The sequence below is a fragment of the Helianthus annuus genome, chromosome 15 (genome assembly GCF_002127325.2).
Source record: "Helianthus annuus cultivar XRQ/B chromosome 15, HanXRQr2.0-SUNRISE, whole genome shotgun sequence".
NCBI classification, from domain to species: domain Eukaryota; kingdom Viridiplantae; phylum Streptophyta; class Magnoliopsida; order Asterales; family Asteraceae; genus Helianthus; species Helianthus annuus.
Genome location: NC_035447.2, coordinates 34,558,938 through 34,585,831, shown reverse-complemented (window position 1 = coordinate 34,585,831; position 26,894 = coordinate 34,558,938). Strand labels below are relative to the sequence as shown.

General features: G+C 36.7%; 1 protein-coding gene and 1 long non-coding RNA gene across 2 annotated transcripts; one reads left to right on the top strand and one right to left on the bottom strand.

The window, feature by feature from the left end:
• Window positions 1-8,996: 8,996 nt before the first annotated feature.
• Window positions 8,997-26,177, bottom strand: LOC110873171 (benzoate carboxyl methyltransferase). The gene is made up of 4 exons (XM_022122098.2): window positions 25,675-26,177; window positions 25,129-25,539; window positions 9,517-9,771; window positions 8,997-9,439 (listed from the first exon to the last, which is right to left on the bottom strand). The coding sequence occupies exons 1-4, from the start codon at window positions 25,747-25,749 to the stop codon at window positions 9,065-9,067; spliced, it is 1,116 nt and encodes a 371-aa protein (XP_021977790.1). The 5' UTR covers window positions 25,750-26,177; the 3' UTR covers window positions 8,997-9,064.
• On the top strand, window positions 23,877-25,513 carry LOC118487314. The gene is made up of 4 exons (XR_004881329.1): window positions 23,877-23,947; window positions 24,732-24,797; window positions 24,884-25,280; window positions 25,373-25,513. It is a non-coding gene; the product is annotated as an uncharacterized LOC118487314 (long non-coding RNA).
• Window positions 26,178-26,894: the final 717 nt, after the last annotated feature.

The following is a 26,894-nucleotide window of genomic DNA, read 5'->3' as shown; positions in this document are numbered from 1 at the left end:
ATTTCGTTGATAATTTTACTAAAAAGAGCACTCGCCAATGCATGTTGGGCTTTAGGGGGGGCGGTGTCCTTATTAGTGAAACCGCTGAAGTCAAAGCTTGGAATCGTATCACGAAGACAAGCCAAAGCACAAACATAATCAGAATCCATACCACATATGCCACTGTCTCTTAAGATGTGGTCCTGTAGCACCCAGGATTGGGCCCTCGAGGCCACAAAAGCATAGGATGAAGCCTCTACAGCCGAATACAACCCCAAACCCCCAAACCTAATAGGTAAAGAGGCAAGTCGCCACTGGAGGTCTCCAAAGAAAGGACCTCCACAAACCACCAATTCCTCAATCGCCTCACGCAAACCTTTGTGAAAGAACAACGCTGCATCTTCCATGTGTACAGGTTGGCATGTCCTCAAGCCAAAGAAAAGCTTGGCAATGCCCATACAGGATCGAAGCAAGAGTAGTTCGCTCTGCGGGTCACCTAATTTCGGTAGAAGACGCATCAAATCTACCGCCTTAGCAGCTCTTTTCTTTGCCAACCCACTAATAAAGCTTGCGTCTCTACTAACGGCCCCCCCAAGAAGCTTCACCCCCACTGATGGCCTCCCGATGTCCTTAGGAAATAACCCATCACGAAACTTGCTACCATCACAAGAAGGCCAAAATAGCTCAGTTTTCTTAATATTGAGTTCAAGACCCAATGTTGGACCCGTCACCTTAATGATGTCCAACACTCTAGCCACCTCTTCTGAACCTCCAATGATAGTCCCATCATCAAGATACCAAGCATGAAGGAGAAGCTTGCATTTGTCTCTAATCTGATGCACAAGGGGGTGCAAAACAAGAGCGAAAAGAAGTGGTCCCAATGGGTCCCCTTGCTGAACTCCCGTGGTAGACCAAATGTATCCATCTCCAAGATACAATCTTGCTGGCTGCCCATATAGAAATTCCACCCACAAAGAAATAGAAGGGCACCTCATCCTGACCTCACGAAGTAAGGCTGATCTATCCACCTGGTTAAAAGCATTAGAAAAATCTACAGTAAGCATTGCAAGAGACCCATCAGTGTGACGTTCACTTAGAACCCTGTTGACACTATGTAAAATGGCCTCAGCGCCACCCGACACGCCGACCCCGAACTAAAAATCATTAAGGTACTTGGTCATTTCTTTACCAACACCCTTCATAGCAACCTTGGAAACCAAACGCCTCCATATAGTACCCACTGCAATAGGCCTAATCCCATTGTCGGGTTTTAAAAGTGGTGTGAGGGGAGCAGACGCTACAAACTCTGCCAAACACGACGGGCATTTCCCCCCTAACCATAAGTTGACGACCGCAGTGATAGCGCACAAAAGATCAGTGGCAATAGAAGACCCCTCTCCACATAAAGCATCCAAAATGTGTTGTGCCCTTAAGCCATCCCTCCCACATGAGGTTCCTTTAGGAAACGATTTAATGCAACAAAGGACACTATCCACCTCTGCTACAAGGGGAGGCTCAGAATATATAGTACCTGGCATAGATGGAGGTTCTCTGTACGGGTGTTTAGCCTCTAATTATTCTTGCATAATAAATAAACACTCACGAATGCGCATTTTAATTCGAAACCGAGCAATACATCTTGATTCTACTTTCTTTGGAATGTTATTTCATAAGTAATTATATTATTTACATACTTACATACACTTAAAATAAACAAAACACATGCCTAACTATGAGTTTATAACATAATATAACACACAAAACATCCCAACAGACTAAAATGGCTTTCTTTTGAAATCCTGATGGTCCTTGCCCGTATTAACCCCTTTGCGGCTCGCTTCTATTTTTGTATGTTCCATCTGAACTCCCAACCAACTCCTTTAATGCCCCAACCACTAATTACATTTATAAATACCAACCTATAACATCTCCTAAAATCTTTCAGCACTCCAAAATCTCCTTCAAACACCCTCAAATCTTCCATTTCTTCCACTTTGGGCAAAAAACTCAAAGACCAAAACAGTGAGTTTTAGTTTTCTCCTTCCCTATACTTGAAACACCTCTAATAGTATTACCACTTGTATACCAATGTAAATAAGGGTGCTAAACCATCATTTTTGAGGTCCAAGTTGGGATTTTTCTTAATATTTATAAACATACATTTCTCTACTTTGTGTTAAATATTCAGGTTTTTGTGTTTTTTCAACAGGGTGTAGGTCTCTATAGGAGGACCTAGAACAACCTTATCCTTGTTATCAAACACACCCGCAAGTGCGGAATCCAAGTGGGTGTGCTAACCAAGCAAAATAACACAAATACAAGACAAAGATTCAAAGTTAAAGTTCACCTGTATAAATTTCAGCAGAGTTTCAATACAATGTTTACACAATAAAAACCTCTAAACTCAACAGCTATGTTCTCTATCTTATCTTCTGTGTTACAAGCTATTTAAATAGACAACATGTATTTGCAATCCTACGAAATACTAACTGGGCCCATAAATAAGGCCCAAGAAGAACCAAACCCAAGAAGAACATTCTTCTTGAACACTTGCCAGCGAAGGTGTTATTGTATATTTATATTGTTTCGTTGTAGATTGTGCTTAAGTGCTTGTACCTTAATCAAATAATGGTTTTATTACCTTACCAAATTCAATTTGTTTAGTATGCATGTATGGTTGTAAATTGTGCTTAAGTGGTTGTACCCTAATAAAAAAATGGTTTGATTATCTTACCATATTCAATGGGTTTGATCCTTTCAAAATTGTGTTTTTTATTTGTAAATTATTATTATTATTTATAATATTCTAATTAGTTTAGCCAAAATCTTGTATAATTATAATTTGCAACATTTTGATGCAATGGTTGTTGTAATGTATGCATTATGGTTTGTATAGTGGTAATGATATATATTATATATAGATTACAATGAAATGTCAAACGGGAAAAAACAGACGCGGGTTCATCGTAACACACGAGTCCTAGATCAACTTATTTTATTCTATGTTTTAAGTTTCGGTTTAATTTTTTCGCATTAACACACCGCAACTTCAGTGTCGGTGGGAACCGACAGTAGTGTGGAATTAGTGCTCGGCCTCGTCACAACGCGGGGGTGGTTAATACTAGTTATATATGTATATATATATATATATATATATATATATATATATATATATATATTGAACGGTTAATTGTTTTAATCCCTGTTGTCTATGGGACTTGAACCCAAGACCTTCTCCTTTCCAACCTAGTTGTTTTAAAAGCTTTGCCGTTGACAATGGACCACCACCCCATTGGTAGTTATATTTTATTTAGCAACTTTGTATGGACAATTTAGAAATGCACTTTTCGTTTTATTTTTTAACTAGGATTTTGCCCGCAGCGCGTTGCGGCGGCGCGCGACGGGTGGAAACATATAGTAAGATAAAACACGATTCGTAAAACGCAGTGCGTCAAAGGCAATTACAAAAAAGTGTAAATCATAAAGGTAACACAATGTCAAAGACATTTCGTAAAACACAATGCATTGGCATTTGCAAAAGTAGGAGTTGTAGCCTAGAGGTTACAATTGAAATTTTTTAAAGTTGGGCGGGTGTAAAAATGGAATAATAGTGCAAGGGGTAAAAAGGCAAAGTCAAAAAAAGACAAAGTGTAAAAGTATAGGGGTGGTGGCAGAAATGTGTAAAAGATGAGGGGGTGTTGGTGGAAATGTAAAAGAAGAGGGTTGGTGGAGTAACTGTGTAACAGATAAGGGGGTCATGGTGGAAAACCAAAGTCGAGGGTTGGTGCTAGCAAATTTTGAAAGATGAGTGTGGTTTTGAAAATTCAAAGTAGAAGGTTTAGGGACTAAATTTGTCATTTTATAAAACTTTGAAGATACCAAAGTCAAGGGACTAAAACAGTAAAACTGCAACATCGTGAAAGTACGGGGGCAGGGAGGCAAAGCCAGTGGGAAACCCGCGCGCGTTGCGGCGCGAGTACATTGCAAACATCGAATAGTTAGTCGAAGCGTTACGTAATGCGTTAAACATACGAAAACACACATTTTGACGTATCCAAGTTAACTCCATAGCATTGTAGCCGGATAAAAATGTAAAGTATATCGTATTTATATGTGATCCGACTCGTACATAGGAAACGTAAAAAAAAAAGCATAAAAGGTGTATCAAGGGAAAACTAACACATGTAATCAAAAGTGATATTCATATCAACGGAAAAAATTACACACCCTTAGCGTGTTGCGGTAGGGTCGAAATGTAGACTTGGAAACGTACATAAAACAATAAAAAAAACTATATATTTGACCTGACTTGTTCCCCAAAAAAGTTTACATCGAAACGTATACCAACTCGAATTTATACCGACACATAAATTTTAACATTCATAATACAACCCGCGAGCGATGCATCGTGGGCACTTTGCAAATAGATTAGTCCAAGCGTTATGTCATGTGCAAACTATATGAAAGCGCATGTCTTGACGTATTCAGTTCAACTCAATGTATGGTTGAATCCAGACGTTTAGTTTTTTAAAAAAAGAAATTAGCGAACGAAAATAATTAAAGAAAACAATAAGCTAAAAATGTATATATATATACGGTACAACGGTAAAGTTAAAACATTATAAACTTTTGAGATTAAACCTCAATGGTCTAATATCGCAATGTAATTGAAGTTTAACTTGGAAAGGAAATGGACTCAAATCACAATTTAACAAACCTAAAAGCAAAGGGACAAAATGTATTTTACTTAAAGTATGGGTGAAAAATTGAAGTTTAACTTGGAAAGGAAAGAGACTCAAAACGCAATTTAACAAAACTAAAAGCAAGGGACCAAAATGTATTTACTCAAAGTATAGGTGAAAAGAGGAAATGTCGAAATGACTCAAAACGCAATTTAACAAAACTAAAAGAAGGGGCCAAAATGTATGCCATTGAAAGTATATGTGAAAAAGGGAAATATTACATGCATTGTCGGTGGGCATTGCCACCGACTTTGTATTTTAAGTAAGTTGGTAATATTCAAGTTTTCCTCTTTTCTTCCCTAATCAATTACAAATATTCGAATGACTAGATTTAATAGATAATCTAATTATATCATCATCAAGAAAATAATGGCACCCATTGTTCAGCCTTTATCATTTATATACTTTTGCTTTTTTTACAAGCCTTTTGATTTCTAAGAGGACGAAGATTCAATGGTAAAATTATGAGACGGCTGTGTATTTAGCTAATTAAATACAGAAAATATTGTTATTGTAGGAAATGACTACCTTATTTGTAAAAATAAAAAAATAGCATATATAGAATCCAACTCATAGTAAAGAGCTGGGTCCAATAGACGAAAATATGAAAATAAATAAGAGAATATGCCACAGAATAGTAATGAAGTTTTAGGATGGTCTATCCTACAAAACTAGTGGAAATGGGAGGATGGTCCTAGATGATCTTAGCCCACCACTTTTATGTTTTTTTATTTTTTAATCTTCTACTTTTTTTAACGTTTAACAAAACTTCCCACGCGCAAACGTGTGCGAAGTTGGTATTACCATTGTTCGTCTTGTACATCTCCAACGCCTTTTTAAACACATCTCCGTCGTTCATGCCGCTACGACGCCTACTTGAATATATTTTATTATATTTATCGCAAAACATATTGACGAACCCGTTCATTTTTCGCCACTTTGATGACACCGAGTCGATATCTCGATACGGGCCTTGGTCCATTAGGTCAAGGAACTTCGCCAAAACCGCCTTCCAAAACCCGTCACCCGTTTGATTATTACTTATAAAATGTGTTACAAAAATATGTTACAAAAAATAAAAAACTAATTCTTAAAAATATAAACTTAAAAAAAAGTTAGGGGGTGTTTGTTTTTTTATGAAACACACTTTAGAACCTTTTATGTCTGCCACACGCAGACCACGCGCAGACATTTAAGTCTGCAACTTGTTTGTTTTTTGGAAGTGATTTTATTAAAAAACCTCTTCCAAACCTCTTCGCCAAACAGACCTGGCCTTATATCTTCACACCTCTTCTAAACTCTAAACGCTGCTCTTTCAAACCACATCTCAAAACCCTAGCATACTCCACAGCCGACCTGCATCTTCTTCCCCACGATTCTCCACAGCCGACCTGCATCTTCTTCCCCACAGCGACGCATCTTCTTCCCCACGATTCTCCACAGCCGACGCATCTTCTTCCCCATCGATTCTCCACAGCATATAACTTTATAGCCCCTTTATACTTATCTTTTTGATCATCTAATTTCGACCGATTTCAATTCAACATCATTCATTAATACCCATTTAATCAAGTTTCGATCTTGCCTCAATTTTCGACCGATTTTGCTTGTCATCCATTATTATTGTTGTTGATGTTATTTGTGTTAATATTGAAAAAATTGTTGGCTGTGAAAGATGAAATTGGTTAATATTATGAGAATATGAGTAAATAGTACTTGTTACAGCCGCAATATATTGAAGTACCTTTGGCCTTGTGTTTTTCAAATCTCAAGTTTAATGTTTAATTGCTGCACAATGGTGCTGTTCGTTTTAACTAATTAAGGTGTCATAACTAACAAGTTTAATGCCGACTAGTATGTGGTTAAAACTTGATGTTTGTTTGAAGTCTTTAATTTTGTGGATTTTGGTGTAAAACGGACTTTTGAATTGCGTAATTTCTAGTAGAGCTTGAAACCAGTTGGATTAACTAGGACATGGAAATTTACTTGAATTTTGTATTGCTAGTTAGGTTTCAAATATGATCACAAAACATTATAAAATAGTTTGAATAAACTGATAATGATTTAAGAGGTTAATGCAGCCAAAAAAACAAAAAAAAAACTTTTTGGGCCATTTCAATCTGTTGCATATATTAGGTAATATTTTTTTTATATTACTCGTTTGACCCGTTATACATAAAATATATTGAATTTGACCTGTTGCAGATCAAATTTGTCACATCTTCACAATTTTTTTTTATATTTCCTACTCATTTGATTGGATTGTTCGTTTGCAGTTGTGCAAGATAGATTCAAAAGGCAAAGCAAGAAAGGTTGATGGATGCTCATGCTTTGTTGTGAAGGTATTTTTGAATGAAAATTTTCTATAAATGATTGGTTTAGTTTAGTTTGCGTTTTCTTAAATCTGAGATTTGTTGAACATTTTGCAGGATTATAGAGAAGAAAGTGAAGGTCTACATATTGTCCAGGAGTATGTCAAGTCTCACTAGATATGTAACAAGTGATCAAAGTATTTCATGTGTGACTGTTTATCGACTCTTTTTACTTGGATGAACATTTCTTGTAGCAAATTTTGGATCATGAAAACGAATTCTCTCTTTATATTTTATTTTGTGAAGTATTCTCTCATCATCTTTTTTCTTGACCATATATATTGAACAAATTGCACCGTATGCATTACCTAGAACATCTGGTGATAGGTGTGAAGTGAGTGTCATTACTGTAGAAACAAATAATCAATAGATAGGATTCAGTGATTTAAAAAAATGTTATTGTCTTTTTATGAATATTATTTCAGTATTATATTACTATTATTTATGTTTGAATGTTAAAAACCTCTTTTAAGTTAAATAAAATCAGTTTATTTATATTTCAGTTTATTTCAGGAGCATGCAGAAGTTAAAAAACAAACAGCCTTCTTCTTGCATACTACAGATCTCTGCAGATGTGGTCCGCAGACTGTAGACGTTTTACCTCTGAAAACACAAACAACACCTTAGTTTTACCAACCTTTTGTCGGGTGTGTAGACGTGCCTATGTAAGCCTTAGCTAAGGCTTCTTCTCCGATTGGCGTCCACGGTTTCGCCTTTGGTTTGGAGGGTTGCTCACCCACTACTTGCTTGCCTTTTCTTCGTTTACCTTTTTCTTTTTGCGGTTGGGTTTCGGGAACAACTTCCACATCGTCGTCGGGTTCGGATTGTTGAACGGGTTGCGTCGAGTTCGATTGGAGATTAAAAGCACCCCGCATCATCAATTGTTGAAGGGTTTGATTTTGAGAGAATTGAGAGATTTGGTTTGGTGAGTGTTGGAATGCGGCAAAGGCATTTGACGAATATTGAGAGAATTGGTTCGGTTCGATCGTCGGATAATATCCCGGAACCGAGAAAACATTCGGTTGCGTCGGGTTGTTGGGATTGTTCGGGTTGTTGGGGACGTTCGGGTTGTTGAAGGGATCCATGGTAGAATATAAGTTTATAAAAGTGGAAGATGTTTTATAAAAAATAAAGGGAGAAAGATGAGAAAAATGGGTTAAAATGGTGAATGGAGGTGAAAAATGTTTGAAAATTATATATTTTGGGGATTATGGCCGTTGCTTTTGTTTGAAAAACTGGTAAATTAATTTTTTTTATTTAACGGTAACCATGGTGTGGGGCCCACAGTTTTTGGATCGTCTCCAACGTCAAGCTGCCGACGGAGAGGAGGGGGGGGGGGGGCGGGATGGTGTTCCACACGGCACCGGTCCTCGACGTATGGGGGACGGACCCCATACCCACCAGCCTTATCTTCTCTCTAACTCTACAAAAATTCTTACAAATACTTACATTTCCAACTCATCATCATATTTTACATTTTTTTAATAACCAAATTCATTTACATTACTTTTAAATTTTAAATATATATTGATTTTTGAAAAATAAATTTAAAAAATATACTTTTACTCTAGCCGTTAAAAATATAAACTTCATAACTTATTTTTTTTTAAAGTAGCATTAAACAACGTACGTGTTGTGGGTATAAATACGTGACAAGACTCGTATACAAAAAAGTATTTGTTCCAACTGCCATGCTCGCTCATGTGATTAGTTACTATTTTTGACTTTTTTGAAAAGTAGTTACTATTTTTGACTTATGTTGGATTGTTTGGCCCCAATAGATTTGATTCACGGATTCATCATTGACAATTTTTTTGTATATATTTGAGCAACCAGAATTTTGTCTATATACAAAACCTTAATTTCGACTTCTAAAACTTGCCCCTCAAACTTACTGTAATACATTGAATAAACCACGTACTTAGATGCTGAAAAACTTAAATTAAACATTAGAATGATACTTACACTAAACTATTCATTTTTAGTCAATGAAATTACTATGTTGAAGTATCTTGTTTTCTTGTTAGCGAGATGTTCTGCCAAATGCTTCTCAAACTTCTTAAACAGCGCGACGACATTTATGGAGTTCCCAAAATGAGACGTCAATAACGGTTCTGTAACCGCTCTGATATGTTTGGCTGTGTTCCTACCGTGCTTTTGGCCGAGGTCAATCGAATCGTTTGTATTTGTGTAATCTGTGTCTTGTGGGTCCCAGTTAACTTGAAAAACAGTCAAGTTATCAAGAGAAAAAGATCCCTCATTTTTAATAGCATCCCTAACTTCATCCACACATGGATAATGAAGTGGCAAATTGAATGAATTAAGATTGGATTCTCGAACCAATCCCTGAAGCAAATCATAATAAGTAGAAGTTAGTTGTAAGCAAATTATTCTTCGTTATTTTGAGTGTAATTATCGTAAACCTCTTTGACCATGTCGTGAAGTGACTGTGCAAGTTGCTCCCAGAGACTGCAATTGTCATCACTAGTTGGATCAGCAACACTTCGACCTAAAAATGTTAAAATCATGCATCCACCACGTACTATTTCCTTGGAACGCAATTTTAGAAAATTCGTGAAGTCGATACGAAATTGCTTTGCATATGCTTGGAAGACATTTGGAGGACTTGTTTTCGCTGGGTATATATTTAATGTGTTGTTTTCTATGCCTTCAGGTACCTACCACAAATGAATGGATAGCATGAATAGTTTGTATATAATGTTGGGTTCATTAATTATTAGCTTTTCAAATACATGTAAAAGGGTAAAGTTAGGCTATCTCACGAACCTGAGAAAGCCAATGAACACTAAAAGAGGAGTGGATAAGGTGCAAACTTTTGTCCGGAAAAAGTCTACCGTAAAAGGAACCTGAAACAATACAAGGGCCAACGTTTTCTCCCTTCTCCCTCTTCAGCTTCGCATAAAATTCGGGTAATAATTTGAAAAGGTTATTGAAATCATTTCCAAATAGGTCATTTAAGCATACTTGAAACTGTGGTGGTTTATGGTTATTTTCTGTTGGATGATGTGGCAGTATTGAAAAGTCAAAAGTTAATCAAGAATAAAACTCAACGGTCATGTGTACGTTGGAGAAAGGGTTGAAGTAGTAAAAGAAAGTGGCAGATTTTTATCCAGTTTTTTAGCTTTCTTTGTTATTTTATTTTGACTATTTAAAGGCATGGTAGATAACTCTTTACATATCAGTCGAAAATTCCATTGTAATCTTTCAGCAATAATTTCAATAATCATTGTTCTTCTTAATTTGTGTATTTGTTTGATTCATACCACCTCTGATCACCAACATTTGGTATCAGAGGTTGTGTTCTTGATCCAATTTTTATGCCCAAAATAGTCAGATCAGAAACCATGAGTGTTGTTGCTTCCACTTCGAATTCCCCAAAATAAAATCCATTCCCTTTTCAATGTCCTACCCTTACCTCTTCAAACTACACAACATGGGCTATCAAGATGGAGGCCATTATGGATGCTCAAGGGTTATGGGAATCCATAGAACCACAAGCCGGGGTGGCTGTGGATGAGAAAAAGAGCAAGACGGCCCGAGCCTTCATCTTTCAAGCAATACCAGAGGAGATGCTATTGCAAGTTGCGAAAAAGAAAACAGCCAAAGAAGTGTGGGAATCATTGAAGACAAGATTTGTCGGAGCGGAACGGGTTCAAAAGGCTCGCTTGCATACGCTTAAAAGTGAGTTCGAGTCGATGCGAATGAAAGACGGAGAGTCCATTGATGATTATGCCGGAAAGTTGTCCGGTATGATCTCGAAGTACAACAGTGTGGGTGCCGTTTTAGGGGATGAAGAATTGGTAAGGAAGTTGCTTGATACCGTCACGGATAAGTACATTCAACTGGTGGCCTCAATGGAACAATATTCAGATGTCGAAAAGATGCCGTTCGAAGAAGCCATAGGTCGGTTAAAAGCCTATGAGGATCGATTAAAACTTCGACAAGGGAGCTCTACCGGTGAAAGGTCGTTACTCTTTACGAAGGCGGAAGGGGTATCAAACAACAGAGGGTTTAATAAACACGGTTCCGGGCGTGGTCATGGGCATACAGGTGGTGATAGGGGTGGAAGAAGTGGCTCACGCGGGGGTCGTGGGTCTAGTCGAGGTCGGGGTGACCGTCATGGAGGAAGAACACATCACGAAGGAAACACTTTTCATCGTAAGTCACAATATAAGAGTCACGTGAAGTGTTTCGAATGTAATCAATATGGCCATTATGCATCAGAGTGCAAGGCTGAAAAGAAGTCAGAACCAGAAGTGCATTTGACAAGAGATCCGGATGATGAACCCACATTACTATTTAGGGGCTGTTTGGCAACATCTGAATCAATAAGTGCTGAATGAATAAGAGGTCTGAATGGGTAAGAGGCTCTGAACCAATAAGTAGTGCTGAACCAGTAAAGTGCTATTTGGTTGCACATCTGAATGACGGTGTAAAATTACATTTTTACCCCTCAACCATAAAGAACCATATTTTCTCATAAAGAACCCATCTGTCATTCAACTTTTCCCCATCTGTCATTCGACTTTTTTTCTTTTCCCACTAACCATAAAGAACCATTCCTTCCAAAAAAAAAAAAAAAAACCATAAAGAACCATATTTTGTCCAACTTTTTTCAAGAGATATGATCATGGGTGGTGGTGGTGGTGCCACCAGTAGCTCTTCATCGGACTTCCAACTCTACCCTTCTTCACCGGATACTCAAGAGATCTTCCGGCCATCATCCCACTTATCTGGCGACGGTGTTACTGAATTCTGGGTCTTTGTTTGCTACCATCGGATGTGTTGGTGATGAGAGGTGAAAGGGAAAGGGTGGAAGAGAGGGAGGAGGAGGGCGGCGGCTGGCGGGAGGTGGTGACGAGAGGGGTGGGGGCGGAGGTGAGGTGAAAGGGGGAAAGTGTTGTGTTTAGGGTTTTGATACAGAGGTGAAAGGCGGATGTGTTTAGGGGGTACCAGGAGTCTTTTTTTTCATTCAGCTTCTTTTTATCTCTGTACCATACAGCGCTGAACTGAACCATTAAGAGGCTGCTATTTAGCCAACCAAACAGGCCCACCTCTGTCCGAATAAGAGGTCTACCTCTTAATGATTCATTAAGAGGGTTGCCAAACAGCCCCTTAGTGTTTGTGGTGAAGAAAACAACAAAATGGTTTTGCTCAATGAGGGGAAGGTGTTTCCCAAGTTACATGAGGACTGAAATGATCTCAACAAGAATATATGGTATCTCGATAGCGGAGCGAGCAACCATATGACTGGAAGAAAAGATGCATTTGCTGAATTAAATGAAGGTGTAACGGGTCAAGTTCGGTTCGGGGATGGATCGAAGGTTGACATAAGAGGAAAAGGTACACTATTGTTTCAATATAAAACTAGAGAACAACTAGTGATTTATGATGCATATTATATTCCTGCTTTAACAAGCAATATATTAAGTCTCGGGCAAATGACTGAAGAGGCTTATGTTATATGGTTGCATGAGGAATATCTAAGAGTTTATGATGAACAAAAAAGACTTTTGATGAAGGTCCGAAGGTCAACAAACAGATTGTATAAAATAGAGTTAACGCTTGCAAGACCGTCGTGTTTAGCAACATCATTGGTAGACGAAGCATGGATCTGGCATGCCCGGTTGGGACATGCAAACTTCCAAATACTAGAAGCCATGGGGAGCAAAGATTTAGTAACTGGAATGCCAAGAATAAAGCATCCAAAGAAGATTTGTGAAGGGTGTCTTGTGGCCAAACAAACGAGGAAGAGTTTTCCAGACAAGGCACCATGGAGAGCATCCAAGCCATTGGAATTGTTACATGCCGATCTTTGCGGACCTATCACTCCACAGTCTATGGGAGGTAATCAGTATTTTTTCTTAATTGTGGATGATTTTTGCCGATATATGTGGGTTTATTTACTTAGATCAAAAGATGAAGCTTTAGCTAAGTTTAAGATTTTCAAAGCTCAAGTTGAAAAAGAAAGCAGATACAAGGTAAAGACACTAAGGACGGATCGTGGGGGTGAATTTATGTCCAATGAATTTATCGACTATTGTCAGCAAGAGGGAATCAAACGACAAACCACGGCACCATACACTCCACAACAGAACGGTGTCGTGGAGCGTCGGAATAGAACCGTGATGGGGATGACGTGGTCCTTATTAAAATCAATGAATGTTCCAGAGAGACATTATGGGGCGAGGCTGTTCGGCACACCATCTACATTTTGAATCGTATACCCACAAAGGCAGTGAAAAATGGAACACCCTACGAAGGATGGAGAAAAAGGAAAGCAAATTTAAAAAATTTGAAGGTGTTTCGTTGCATGGGATACGCAACAAATATGGCTGGTCATGTTCGCAAGCTAGATGATCGAAGGATACCTATGATATATGTAGGTATAGAACCTGGTAACAAAGTTAGACTTTTTAATCCCAAGACAAAAAAGCTTGTGGTGGCACGTGTTGGTGATGTTACTTTTATTGAAAGCAAACAATGGAGTTGGAAAGAAGACATGTCATTGACACAAAAGGAAAAGGAAAAGTCAACATGGTACTATGTAAAACATGATGGTGGTATGTCAGAACATGTGGGAGGAGATAACCAAGAAAGTGGCGCCAATTTTGAGGGGGACCCAAGTACACCCACTATCCTAAATACTAATAATTTATCTACTCCTATACATGATGCAGGTACCTCATCCAAAAGTCCCATGCAAAACTCAAAAGACAACAGTGGATCGTGTGAAGCTTTCCCAACTTCATATGATGATTCACCTTTGCAAGAATTTAGAAGTATTAATGACGTGTATGAAGAAACTACCGCTATGACCAATCAAGAAGTGAAAGACATGTATGAAATGGAAGAATTGTTATTGTTAAATGATGAACCAACGTCATATAAAGAAGCGTCAAACGAAGAAGTTTGGATGAAAGCCATGCAAGCTGAACTAAAGTCGATCCAGAAGAATCAGACCTGGACATTAACTCAATTGCCTCCAAACCAAAAGGTAGTTGGGTTGAAGTGAGTCTTCAAGCTAAAGAAGGATGAACACGGAAATGTAACGAAACATAAAGCTCGATTGGTAGCTAAGGAGTATGTTCAGCAAAAAGGGATTGACTTTGAAGATGCTTTTGCACCAGTAGCAAGGATGGAAACAGTAAGATTGATCATAGCATTGGCTGCAACAAAGGGATGGTTTGTTCACCATCTAGATGTGAAATCCGCGTTTTAAACGGTGATCTACAAGAAGAAGTCTATGTGATTCAACCGGATGGTTTCAAGGTTAAAGGAAAAGAACATTTGGTTTACAAGCTCAACAAAGCCTTGTACGGGTTACGCCAAGCACCGAGGGCGTGGAATTCTAAGTTGGATATGGTGTTATAGGAACTTGGTTTCAAGAGGTGCATTCATGAACAAGCCGTGTACACGATAAAAAGGTCAGGTTCCTTGTTGATTGTTGGTGTGTATGTTGATGACATAATAGTGACAGGTTCAAAAAGGGTAGATATTGAAAGATTCAAAGAAAAGATGAAAGCTATCTTTGACATGAGTGATCTTGGCTTATTATCTTACTATTTGGGAATTGAGGTAAAGCAAGGGAATAATGGCACAATATTAAAGCAATCAGCATACGCCAAAAAGATCCTTAATTTGGCAGGCATGGTTGATTGTAACTCCACACAATATCCTATGGAGAATAAATTGCGAATAACTAAGCAAGGTGATGGAGCTGAAGTTGATCCCACATTTTATCGGAGGTTAATAGGTAGTCTTCGATACCTATTGCACACCCGTCCAGATCTTAGCTACTCCGTAGGGGTCGTAAGTCGCTTCATGGAATGCCCCAAAGAGTCTCATTTAGTAGCGGTCAAGCATATTATTCGCTATATTAAAGGAACGGTTCATGATGGGCTGGAGTACAAATCCGGGGGAGAGGGAAGGCTAGTTGGATACAGTGATAGCAGTTTTGGTACCGACAAGGACGACGGAAGAGGTACATCAGGTACTATATTTTATCTATCGAATAATGTTATCACTTGGTCTTCTCAAAAGCAACGTACGGTTGCACTCTCCTCGTGTGAGGCGGAGTTTATGGCTGCTACAGCAGGCGCATGTCAAGCTCTATGGCTGCGGAATCTACTAAGCGAAATCAGTGGGAGCGAAGCGCAATGTGTAAAGTTGATGGTAGACAACGAGGGTGCGATTGCTCTAATAAAAAACCCGATTTTCCATGGCCGTAGCAAGCATATTGATACAAATTATCACTTTATCCGGGAGTGTGTGGAACGAGGTCTGATCGTTGTGGAGCATGTTGATGGTAATTTGCAAAAGGCAGACATATTTACTAAACCATTGCCAAGGAGTGAAGGCTTGTGAAGGAAAGTTTCCACATCAGGGGGAGAATGTTGGATGATGTGGCAGTATTGAAAAGTCAAAAGTTAATCAAGAATAAAACTCAACGGTCATGTGTACGTTGGAGAAAGGGTTGAAGTAGTAAAAGAAAGTGGCAGATTTTTATCCAGTTTTCTAGCTTTCTTTGTTATTTTATTTTGACTATTTAAAGGCATGGTAGATAACTCTTTACATATCAGTCGAAAATTCCATTGTAATCTTTCAACAATAATTTCAATAATCATTGTTCTTCTTAATTTGTGTATTTGTTTGATTCATACCACCTCTGATCACCAACATTTTCTTTGCAGACCTTAATGACTATATCAATTATATTAGATGCAACCAAGAGCGTGTTTCTACTAGAGCCGCATCCTAAATCTGCAATCTTGAAACAACCGTCTAAAATGATATCACGGCTTGCAATACCCTTGATTGTATGATTAAGACATGGTATCGCTTTTTGTATAACAGTTACCTGGAAAAGAAATAAGAACAAAAGCATTAGTTGAGACGCCATTGTTAAATGCAAAAGTTATGTGTTGTACATACTAATGGTGGAGGGCGATGGATATGCATGTGTATAATAATGTACATAGATAATAAGAGAGACCTGAAGAAGGGAGTTCTTGGCATAGCTTGAATCTTCATGGCCAGTAGTCATATGTAGGATGTTTACTAATGCCATGTGGTTATTTTATCTGACTTTGTTTTGATGCTTCATGGCCTTCTTTTTCTTGCTTTTAATAGGCCTTGTACAAGTGATCAGTGATCACAAATAACTTCGGTATCGATACATGCAAATTATGTGGCGGACAAGACGAGTACGCGGATCACCTATTCACGGGATGCTACGTGTCGGTAGTTCTATGCCATAAAGTAAGTATGTGGTGTAGAACTCAACAAATCTTTGCATTTACAATGAAAGAATTATTGGAATATCACAAAAAAGCGGCTATGTAAGAATCGAAAAGGGGATATGTTCAACTCATCGTTTTTGCAACATATTGGGGGATTTGGAAAACGAGGAATGAATGTATTTTCTCCAGAAAAGAATCAATATAGATGCTATTTTGGGTGAGATGCAAGCAACAACCTTTGTATGGATCAAAGGAAGGGAGAGCGAAGCCCACCAAATGGAATTGAATAAATGAGTGCGGGGTTGATCGTATGTATGTTTTATCCATGTTTCTTATCAGAAGTTTGGTGATTTTTTCTATTTTTTTGTAAGTATTGGGTGATTGGCTTAGTTGCTTACGGCGAACTTATTTTGTTATTTAATCTGTATTTACATGTGTTTTGAAATCACTACGAGCGCGTTGCAAACGGAACCACTAACATGAATAAAAAGAAAATGTAAAAAACAGTAAAAAATAATCGAAAGAAAATCAACCAAAAAAGTTGTATGTTAATGATGTTGTTCGTATGAAACCCGTGGTCAGAGATGAGCAAATAATACTGGGTATAGGTACCAAATTTCCCCTTGTTGTTTGTACGACACCCGTGATCAGGGATGAGCAGATGGCACCGTGTAGCAGTACCGAATTTCCCGAACTAAAAGATTTTCAAGCTCAATCTGGTACCGACTTTTGGCGTTTTCTGTATCAGACGTGCCGATTTTTACCTTCATATAATATAACCATAATGAACCGGAAGGTACCGTTATTTTCGATACCAGTATTGGTTAACACCAAGTTTATGCAACTTAGAAAGTAAAGAAAATAATAATTATTATTATTTTATTAAAATAGTTAAGGTATTAAAAAATATATATATTATTATAATATATTAATAACACTGTTCATTTCATTTGGTTTATTAATACATAGTAATAATAATAGTAATATATAGTAATAATAATTTTGTTTATTAATATATAGTAATAATGCAGTTGCATGTGATTTAAATTATCTTCATATACCTGGATATACCTGGATGATAGAGTTTTACGATCAAAATTTGTGCACATATACTTGTTATTAAAATAGTTTAGGAGTTTAGGACTAAATCTTTTAGTTAAGATTTTACATAAGCAACCCATGTATATTTAAATTATTAAAAAGCCTTATACTTACGCATCTATAATCAACAGTACAATAAACATTATTGTCTTGAATCTCAAACACCATCACTAATTATTGTAAACAATATTCATAAACTTTTGGTATTTAATTTGGTGATGTTTAGTATCATGTCCTTGTCTTGTTCCCATTTCCTATATTTTTGTTACACATTATACTTTTATTTAATTAGACTTTTATTTAATCAAATATAATAAAACATTGTAGTTAAATCGTCATTTAAGAAAAAAAGATGATACTTATATTTTTTTTAAAGGCCAACAAATCAATCTCGAGCATTTTTGGGGCACCCACTGGACAAACGAAGTACTCTGAGAGTAACCCGTGTGGTCCACCACCAATTCAACCCACCCGCCCGTAGGCACAACGGTAAATTACTAGTACCGTTTGGCTCAAGGATCGAACTCATGTTTACCTGGGTCTCCTATCACTGCCCACCAGTGTCTCACTCCTTTTTAGCACCAATTGAGAATTGAACTTGAGTTTTCAAATAAAAAATCAAATCCTCCTACCACTTGAGCTAGAGCTAGAGGTCGAAGATGATAGATGTATCATTGAGAACTTCATTAAGGGGCTGTTTGTTTACCTCTTAATTAGGCTCTTAATGGTTTAGACCTCTTACTGGTTTAGCACTTAATAGTTCACACTGTTTGTTTCACGAGCAGATGTCTGAAAGGTTTGACATTTGCCTCTGAATGGTTAAGATTTATACAGAGAGTCTGAATGATTAAGACCTCCAATCTAAATTGGTCAGACATTTGCCTCTGAACAGTTAAGCATTATATAGGCTCTTAATGATTCAGACCTCTTACAGGTTCAGCACTTAATGGTTCAGACCTCTTACCGGTTCATCAATTAACCATTCACATGTTACCAAATAGCTCGTAAGAGATATTGTGGTTGTAGAAAAAGTTAATGTCAATGGTAATCTCATTAACAACCTTTATAGATTCTATCTCGATACCATAACCAAAGAAGAATGTATTCCTTGATCATTATTTTTATAAAGACAAATTGTTATTAAACCACGAGCAACTTGCTAGCCCAATATATACAGACAAGACCACAACAACTTACATTTTAACAACAAATATCAAACATGTACCACTTTTCCCAATCCAAGAATAAAAGCTTGGATCTATTCTTTACTTAAAGAAAACCCAATGTTCAAAGCTCATCAAGGATATTACAAATCTCCAACAGTTTTTTGAGTTAAAGATGATGTCGTTCCTAATTCGCCAAATTATCCAACGTGATAATGGGATCACTATTTGCATCATTTTGTTTTTAACAACGGACCCTTCCACACTTTCATGTATTTTGAGCAGATCCAACACATAGATAAAGCATAAATCTGCGGGATGCAACACCAAGACTGTAACGTTCCGTATATTTCTTTGTTTTTCTTTTTCATGTATTTCATACTCTCTCTTGGATTCCTTATAATTTCGAGACTTAATCATAATAGAAATTATTTTTTATATTATTTTTTTCCTAATTATTCTTGCATAATAAATAAACACTCACGAATGCGCATTTTAATTCGAAACCGAGCAATACATCTTGATTCTACTTTCTTTGGAATGTTATTTCATAAGTAATTATATTATTTACATACTTACATACACTTAAAATAAACAAAACACATGCCTAACTATGAGTTTATAGCATAATATAACACACAAAACATCCCAACAGACTAAAATGGCTTTCTTTTGAAATCCTGATGGTCGTTGCCCGTATTAACCCCTTTGCGGCCCGCTTCCATTTTTGTATGTTCCATCTGAACTCCCAACCAACTCCTTTAATGCCCCAACCACTAATTACATTTATAAATACCAACCTTTAACATCTCCTAAAATCTTTCAGCACTCCAAAATCTCCTTCAAACACCCTCAAATCTTCCATTTCTTCCACTTTGGGCAAAAAACTAAAAGACCAAAACAGTGAGTTTTAGTTTTCTTCTTCCCTATACTTGAAACACCTCTAAGAGTATTACCACTTGTATACCAAGGTAAATAAGGGTGCTAAATCATCATTTTTGAGGTCCAAGTTGGGATTTTTCTTAATATTTATAAACATACATTTCTCTACTTTGTGTTAAATATTCAGGTTTTTGTGTTTTTCAAACAGGGTGTAGGTCTCTATAGGAGGACCTAGAACAACCTTATCCTTGTTATCGAACACACCCGCAAGTGCGGAATCCAAGTGGGTGTGCTAACCAAGCAAAAGAACACAAATACAAGACAAAGATTCAAAATTAAAGTTCACTTGTATAAATTTCAGTAGAGTTTCAATACAATGTTTACACAATAAAAAACTCTAAACTCAACAGCTATGTTCTCTGTCTTATCTTCTATGTTACAAGCTATTTAAATAGACAACGTGTATCTGCAATCCTACGAAATACTAAGTGGGCCCATAAACAAGGCCCAAGACGAATAAAACCCAAGAAGAACATTCTTCTTGAACACTTGCCAGCGAAGGTGTTATTGTATATTTATATTGTTTGGTTGTAAATTGTGCTTAAGTGCTTGTACCTTAATCAAATAATGGTTTTATTACCTTACCAAATTCAATTTGTTTTGTATGCATGTATGGTTGTAAATTGTGCTTAAGTGGTTGTACCCTAATCAAATAATGGTTTCATTATCTTACCATATTCAATGGGTTTGATCCATTCAAATTGTGTTTTTTATTTGTAAATTATTATTATTATTATTTATAATATTCTAACTAGTTTAGCCAAATCTTATATAATTATAATTTGCAACATATTGATGCAATAGTTGTTGTAATGTATGCATTATGGTTTGTATAGTGGTAATGATATATATTATATATAGATTACGATGAACATGTCAAACGGGAAAAAACAGACGCGGGTTCATCGTAATGTACGAGTCCTAGATCAACTTTTTTATTCTATGTTTTACGTTTCGGTTTAATTTCTTTGCATTAACACACCGCAACTTCAGTGTCGGTGGGAACTGACAGTAGTGTGGAATTAGTGCTCGTTCTCGTCACAACGCGGGGGTGCTTAATACTAGTTATATACTTATATATATATATATATATATATATATATATATATATATATATATATTGAACAGTTAATTGCTTTAATCCCTGTTGTCTATGGGACTTGAACCCAAGACCTTCTCCTTCCCAACCTAGGTGTTTTAAAAGCTTTGCCGTTGACAATGGACCACCACCCCATTGGTAGTTATATTTTAGTTAGCAACTTTATATGGACAATTTAGAAATGCACTTTTCGTTTTATTTTTTAACTAGGATTCTGCCCGCTGCGCGTTGCGGCGGCACGCGACGGGTGGAAAGATATAGTAAGATAAAACACGATTCGTAAAATGCAGTGCGTCAAAGGCAATTACAAAAAAAGTGTAAATCATAAAGGTAACACAACGTCAAAGACATTTTGTAAAACACAATGCATTGGCATTTGCAAAAGTAGGAGTTGTAGCCTAGGGGTTACAATTGCAACTTTTTAAAGTTGGGCGGGTGTAAAAGTGGAATAATAGTGCAAGGGGTAAACAGGCAATGTCAAAAAAAGACAAAGTGTAAAAGTATAGGGGTAGTGGCGGAAATGTGTAAAAGATGAGGGGGTGTTGGTGGAAATGTAAAAGAAGAGGGTTGGTGGCGTAACTGTGTAAGAGATAAGGGGGTCATGGTGGAAAACCAAAATAGAGGGTTGGTGCTGGCAAATTTTGAAAGATGAGGTTGTGGTTTTGGAAATTCAAAGTAGAAGGTTTAGGGACTAAATTTGTCATTTTATAAAACTTTGAAGATACCAAAGTCAAGGGGGTTAAAACAGTAAAACTGCAACATCGTGAAAGTACGGGGGCAGGGAGGCAAAGCCAGTGTGAAACCCGCGCGCGTTGCGGCGCGAGTACATTGCAAACATCGAATAGTTAGTCCAAGCGTTACGTAATGCATTAAACATACGAAAACGCACATTTTGACGTATCCAATTTAACTCAATAGCATTTTAGCTGGATAAAAATGTAAAGTATATCGTATTTATATGTGATCCGACTCGTACATAGGAAATGTAAAAAAAAGCATAAAAGGTGTATCAAGGGAAAACTAACATATGTAATCAAAAGTGATATTCATATCAACGGAAAAAATTACACCCTTAGCGTGTTGCGTTAGGGTCGAAATGTAGACATGGAAACGTACATAAAACAATAAAAAAACTATATATTTGACCTGACTTGTTCCCCAAAAAAGTTTACATTGAAACATATACCAACTCGAATTTATACCGACACATAAATTTTAACATTCATAATACAACCCGCGAGCGATGCGTCGTGGGCACGTTGCAAACAGATTAGTCCAAGCGTTATGTCATGGGCAAACTATATGAAACCGCATGTCTTGACGTATTCAGTTCATCCTCAATGTATGGTTGAATCCAAACGTTTAGTTTAAAAAAAAAAAGAAATTAGCGAACGGAAATAATTAAAGAAAACAATAAGCTAAAAATGTATATATATACACGGTACAACCGTAAAGTTAAAACATTATAAACTTTGAGATTAAACCTCAATGGTCTAATATCGCAATGTAATTGAAGTTTAACTTGGAAAGGAAATGGACTCAAATCACAATTTAACAAACCTAAAAGCAAAGGGACAAAATGTATTTTACTCAAAGTATGGATGAAAAATTGAAGTTTAACTTGGAAAGGAAAGAGACTCAAAACGCAATTTAACAAAACTAAAAGCAAGGGGCCAAAATGTATTTTACTCAAAGTATAGGTGAAAAGAGGAATGTCGAAATGGACTCAAAACACAATTTAACAAAACTAAAAGAAGGGGCCAAAATGTATTTCATTGAAAGTATATGTGAAAAAGGGAAATATCACATGCATTGTCGATGAGCTTTGCCACCGACTTTGTATTTTAAGTAAGTTGGTAATATTCAACTTGTCCTCTTTTCTTCCCTAATCAATTACCAAATATTCGAATGACTAGATTTAATAGATAATCTAATTATATCATCATCAAGAAAATAATGGCACCCATTGTTCAGCCTTGATCATTTATATACTTTTGCTTCGATTTCTAAGAGGACGAAGATTCAATGGTAAAATTATGATACGGCTATGTATTTAGCTAATTAAATACAGAAAATATTGTTATCGTAGGAAATGACTACCTTACTTGTAAAAATGAAAAAAAAAATAGGATATATAGAATCCAACTCATAGTAAAGAGCTGGGTCCAATAGACAAAAATATGAAAATAAATAAATACATAATACGAAGGCCAGATTTGATATAAGAAATCATGTTCTATTACTTTGTATAAGATGTGGTTGTTGAATTGTAACACGATTGTCACTACGTACTATAATTAAGTGTTAAATACATTTATAAACACGCAAAGTTAGGTGTCACATCGGATTTCTACAAATGCAATAAAAACACATAGGCTAGAGGGTATGGTGCCCATCCTCTCTCCAAGGGAGGATGGGCCGCCACGTAGGCGCCACATCATAGTTCTACCAAGGATGGTCTATTCTACAAAACTAGTGGAAATGGGAGGATGGTCCTAAATGATCTTACCCCACCCCTTTTATGTTTTTTATTTTTTTAATCTTCTACTATTTTTTTAACATTTAACAAAACTTCCCACGCGCAAACGTGTGCGAAGTTGGTATTACGATTGTTCGTCTTGTACATCTCAAACGCCTTTTTAAACACATCTTCGTCGTTCATGCCGCTACGACGCCCACTTGAATATATTTTATTATATTTATCGCAAAACTTATTGACGAACCCGTTCATTTTTCGCCACTTTGATGACACCGAGTCGATATCTCGATACGGGCCTTGGTCCATTAGGTCAAGGAACTTCGCCAAAACTGCCTTCCAAAACCCGTCACCCGTTTGATTATTACTTATAAAATATGTTACAAAAATATGTTACAAAAAATAAAAAACTAATTCTAAAAAATATAAACTTAAAAAAAAAAGTTAGGGGGTGTTTGATTTTTTATGAAAAACACTTAAGAACCTCTTATGTCTGCCACACGCAGACCACGCGCAGACATTTAAGTCTGCAGCTTGTTTGTTTTTTGGAAGTGATTTTATTAAAAAACCTCTTCCAAACCTCTTCGCCAAACAGACCTGGCCTTATATCTTCACACCTCTTCTAAACTCTAAACACTGCTCTTACAAACCACATCTCAAAACTCTAGGATACTCCACAGCCGACCTGCATCTTCTTCCCCACGCGATTCTCCACAGCCGACCTGCATCTTCTTCCCCACAACGACGCATCTTCTTCCCCACGATTCTCCACAGCCGACACATCTTCTTCCCATCGATTCTCCACAGCATGTAACTTTATAGTCCCTTTATACTTATCTTTTTGATCATCTAAGTTCGACCGAGTTCGATTCAACATCATTCATTAATACCCATTTAATCAAGTTTCGATCATGCCTCAATTTTCGACCGATTATGCTTGTCATCCATTATTATTGTTGATGATGTTGTTATTTGTGTTAATATTGAAAAAATTGTTGGCTGTGAAAGATGAAATTGGTTAATATTATGAGAATATGAGTAAATAGTACTTGTTACAGCCGCATATATTGAAGTACCTTTGGCCTTATGTTTTTCAAATCTCAAGTTTAATGTTTAATTGCTGCACAATGGTGCTGTTTGTTTTAACTAATTAAGGTGTCATAACTAACAAGTTTAATGTCGACTAGTATGTGGTTAAAACTTGATGTTTGTTTGAAGTCTTTAATTTTGTGGATTTTGGTATAAAACGGACTTTTGAATTGCGTAATTTCTAGTACAGCTTGAAACCAGTTGGATTAACTAGGACATGGAAATTTACTTGAATTTTGTATTGCTAGTTTCAAATATGATCACAAAACATTATAAAATAGTTTGAATAAACTGATAATGATTTAGGAGGTTAATGCAGCCAAAAAAAAAAAAACTTTTTGGGCCATTTCAGTCTGTTGCATATATTAGGTAATATTTTTTATATTACTCGTTTGACCCGTTATACTTAAAATATATTGAATTTGACCTGTTACGGATCAAATTTGTCACATCTTCACAATTTTTTTATATTTCCTAGTCATTTGATTGGATTGTTCGTTTGCAGTTGTGCAAGATAGATTCAAAAGGCAAAGCAAGAAAGGTTGTTGGATGCTCATGCCTTGTTGTGAAGGTATTTTTTAATGAAAATTTTGTATAAACGATGGTTTAGTTTAGTATGCGTTTTCTTAAATCTGAGATTTGTTGAACATTTTGCAGGATTATAGAGAGGAAAGTGAAGGTTTACACATTGTCCAGGAGTATGTCAAGTCTCACTAGATATGTAACAAGTGATCAAAGTATTTCATGTGTGACTGTTTATCGACTCTTTTTACTGGGATGAACATTTCTTGTAGCAAATTTTGGATCATTAAAACGAATTCTCTCTTTATATAATGTTGGGTTCATTAACTATTATCTTTTCAAATACATGTAAAAGGGTAAAGTTAGGCTATCTCACGAACCTGAGAAAGCCAATGAACACTAAAAGAGGAGTGGACAAGGTGCAAACTTTTGTCCGGAAAAAGTCTACCGTAAAAGGAACCAGGAACGGCTGAAACAATACAAGGGCCAACGTTTTCTCCCTTCTCCCTCTTCAGCTTTGCATAAAATTCGGGTAATAATTTGAAAAGGTTATTGAAATCATTTCCAAATAGGTCATTTAAGCATACTTGAAACTGTGGTGGTTTATGGTTATTTTCTTTGCAGACCTCAATGACTATATCAATTATATTAGATGCAACCAAGAGCGTGTTTCTACTAGAGCCGCATCCTAAATCTGCAATCTTGAAACAACCGTCTAAAAAGATATCACGGCTTGCAATACCCTTGATTGTATGATTAAGACATGGTATCGCTTTTTGTATAACAGTTTCCTGGAAAAGAAATAAGAACAAAAGCATTAGTTGAGACGCCATTGTTAAATGCAAAAGCTATGTGTTGTACATATTAATTGTGGAGGGCTATGGATATGCATGTGTATAATAATGTACATAGATAATAAGGGAGACCTGAAGAAGGGAGTTCTTGGCATAGCTTGAATCTTCATGGCCAGGAGTCATATGTAGGATGTTTACTAATGCCATGTGGTTATTTTATCTGACTTTGTTTTGATGCTTCATGGCCTTCTTTTTCTTGCTTTTAATAGGCCTTATACAAGTGATCAGTGATCACAAACAACTTCGGTATCGATACATGCAAATTATGTGGCGGACAAGACGAGTACACGGATCACCTATTCACGGGATGCTACGTGTCGGTAGTTCTATGCCATAAAGTAAGTATGTGGTGTAGAACTCAACAAATCTTTGCATTTACAATGAAAGAATTATTGGAATATCACAAAAAAGCTGCTATGTAAGAATCGAAAAGGGGATATGTTCAACTCATCGTTTTTGCAACATATTGGGGGATTTGGAAAGCGATGAATGAATGTATTTTCTCCGGAAAAGAATCAATATAGATGCTATTTTGGGTGAGATGCAAGCAACAACCTTTGTATGGATCAAAGGGAGAGCGAAGCCCACCAAATGGAATGGAATAAATGAGTGCGGTTTGATATGGAAAGTTGATCGTATGTATGTTTTATCCATGTTTCTTATCAGAAGTTTGGTGATTTTTTCTATTTTTTGTAAGTATTGGGTGATTGGCTCAAGTATTGAACTCATATTTCCCTGGGTCTCCTATCGCTGCCCACCAGTGTCTCACTCCTTTTTAGCACCAATAGAGAATTGAACTTGAGTCTTCAATTTCTTCCACTTTTGGCAAAAAACTCAAAGACTAAAACAGTGAGTTTTAGTTTTCTTCTTCCCTATACTTGAAACACCTCTAAGAGTACTACCTCTTGTATACCAAGGTAAATAAGGGTGCTAAACCATCATTTTTGAGGTCCAAGTTGGGATTTTTCTTAATATTTATAAACATACATTTCTCTACTTTGTGTTAAATATTCAGGTTTTTGTGTTTTTCAAACAGGGTGTAGGTCTCTATAGGAGGACCTAGAACAACCTTATCCTTGTTATCGAACACACCCGCAAGTGCGGAATCCAAGTGGGAGTGCAAACCAAGCAAAAGAACACAAATACAAGACAAAGATTCAAAGTTAAAGTTCACGTGTATAAATTTCAGCAGAGTTTCAGTACAATGTTTACACAATAAAAACCTCTAAACTCAACTGCTATGTTCTCTATCTTATCTTCTGTGTTACAAGCTATTTAAATAGACAACGTGT

Bases quoted from the DNA above. Each gene is read 5' to 3' on its own strand.
- LOC110873171 (XM_022122098.2), bottom strand. From the start codon at position 25,749: ATGGCATTAGTAAACATCCTACATATGACTCCTGGCCATGAAGATTCA. The intron at 25,540-25,674 runs GTCTCCCTTATT...TTTCTTTTCCAG, and splicing joins CCAAGAACTCCCTTCTTCAG to GAAACTGTTATACAAAAAGC. The intron at 9,440-9,516 runs GTTTACGATAAT...GATTTGCTTCAG, and splicing joins TTCACGACATGGTCAAAGAG to GGATTGGTTCGAGAATCCAA.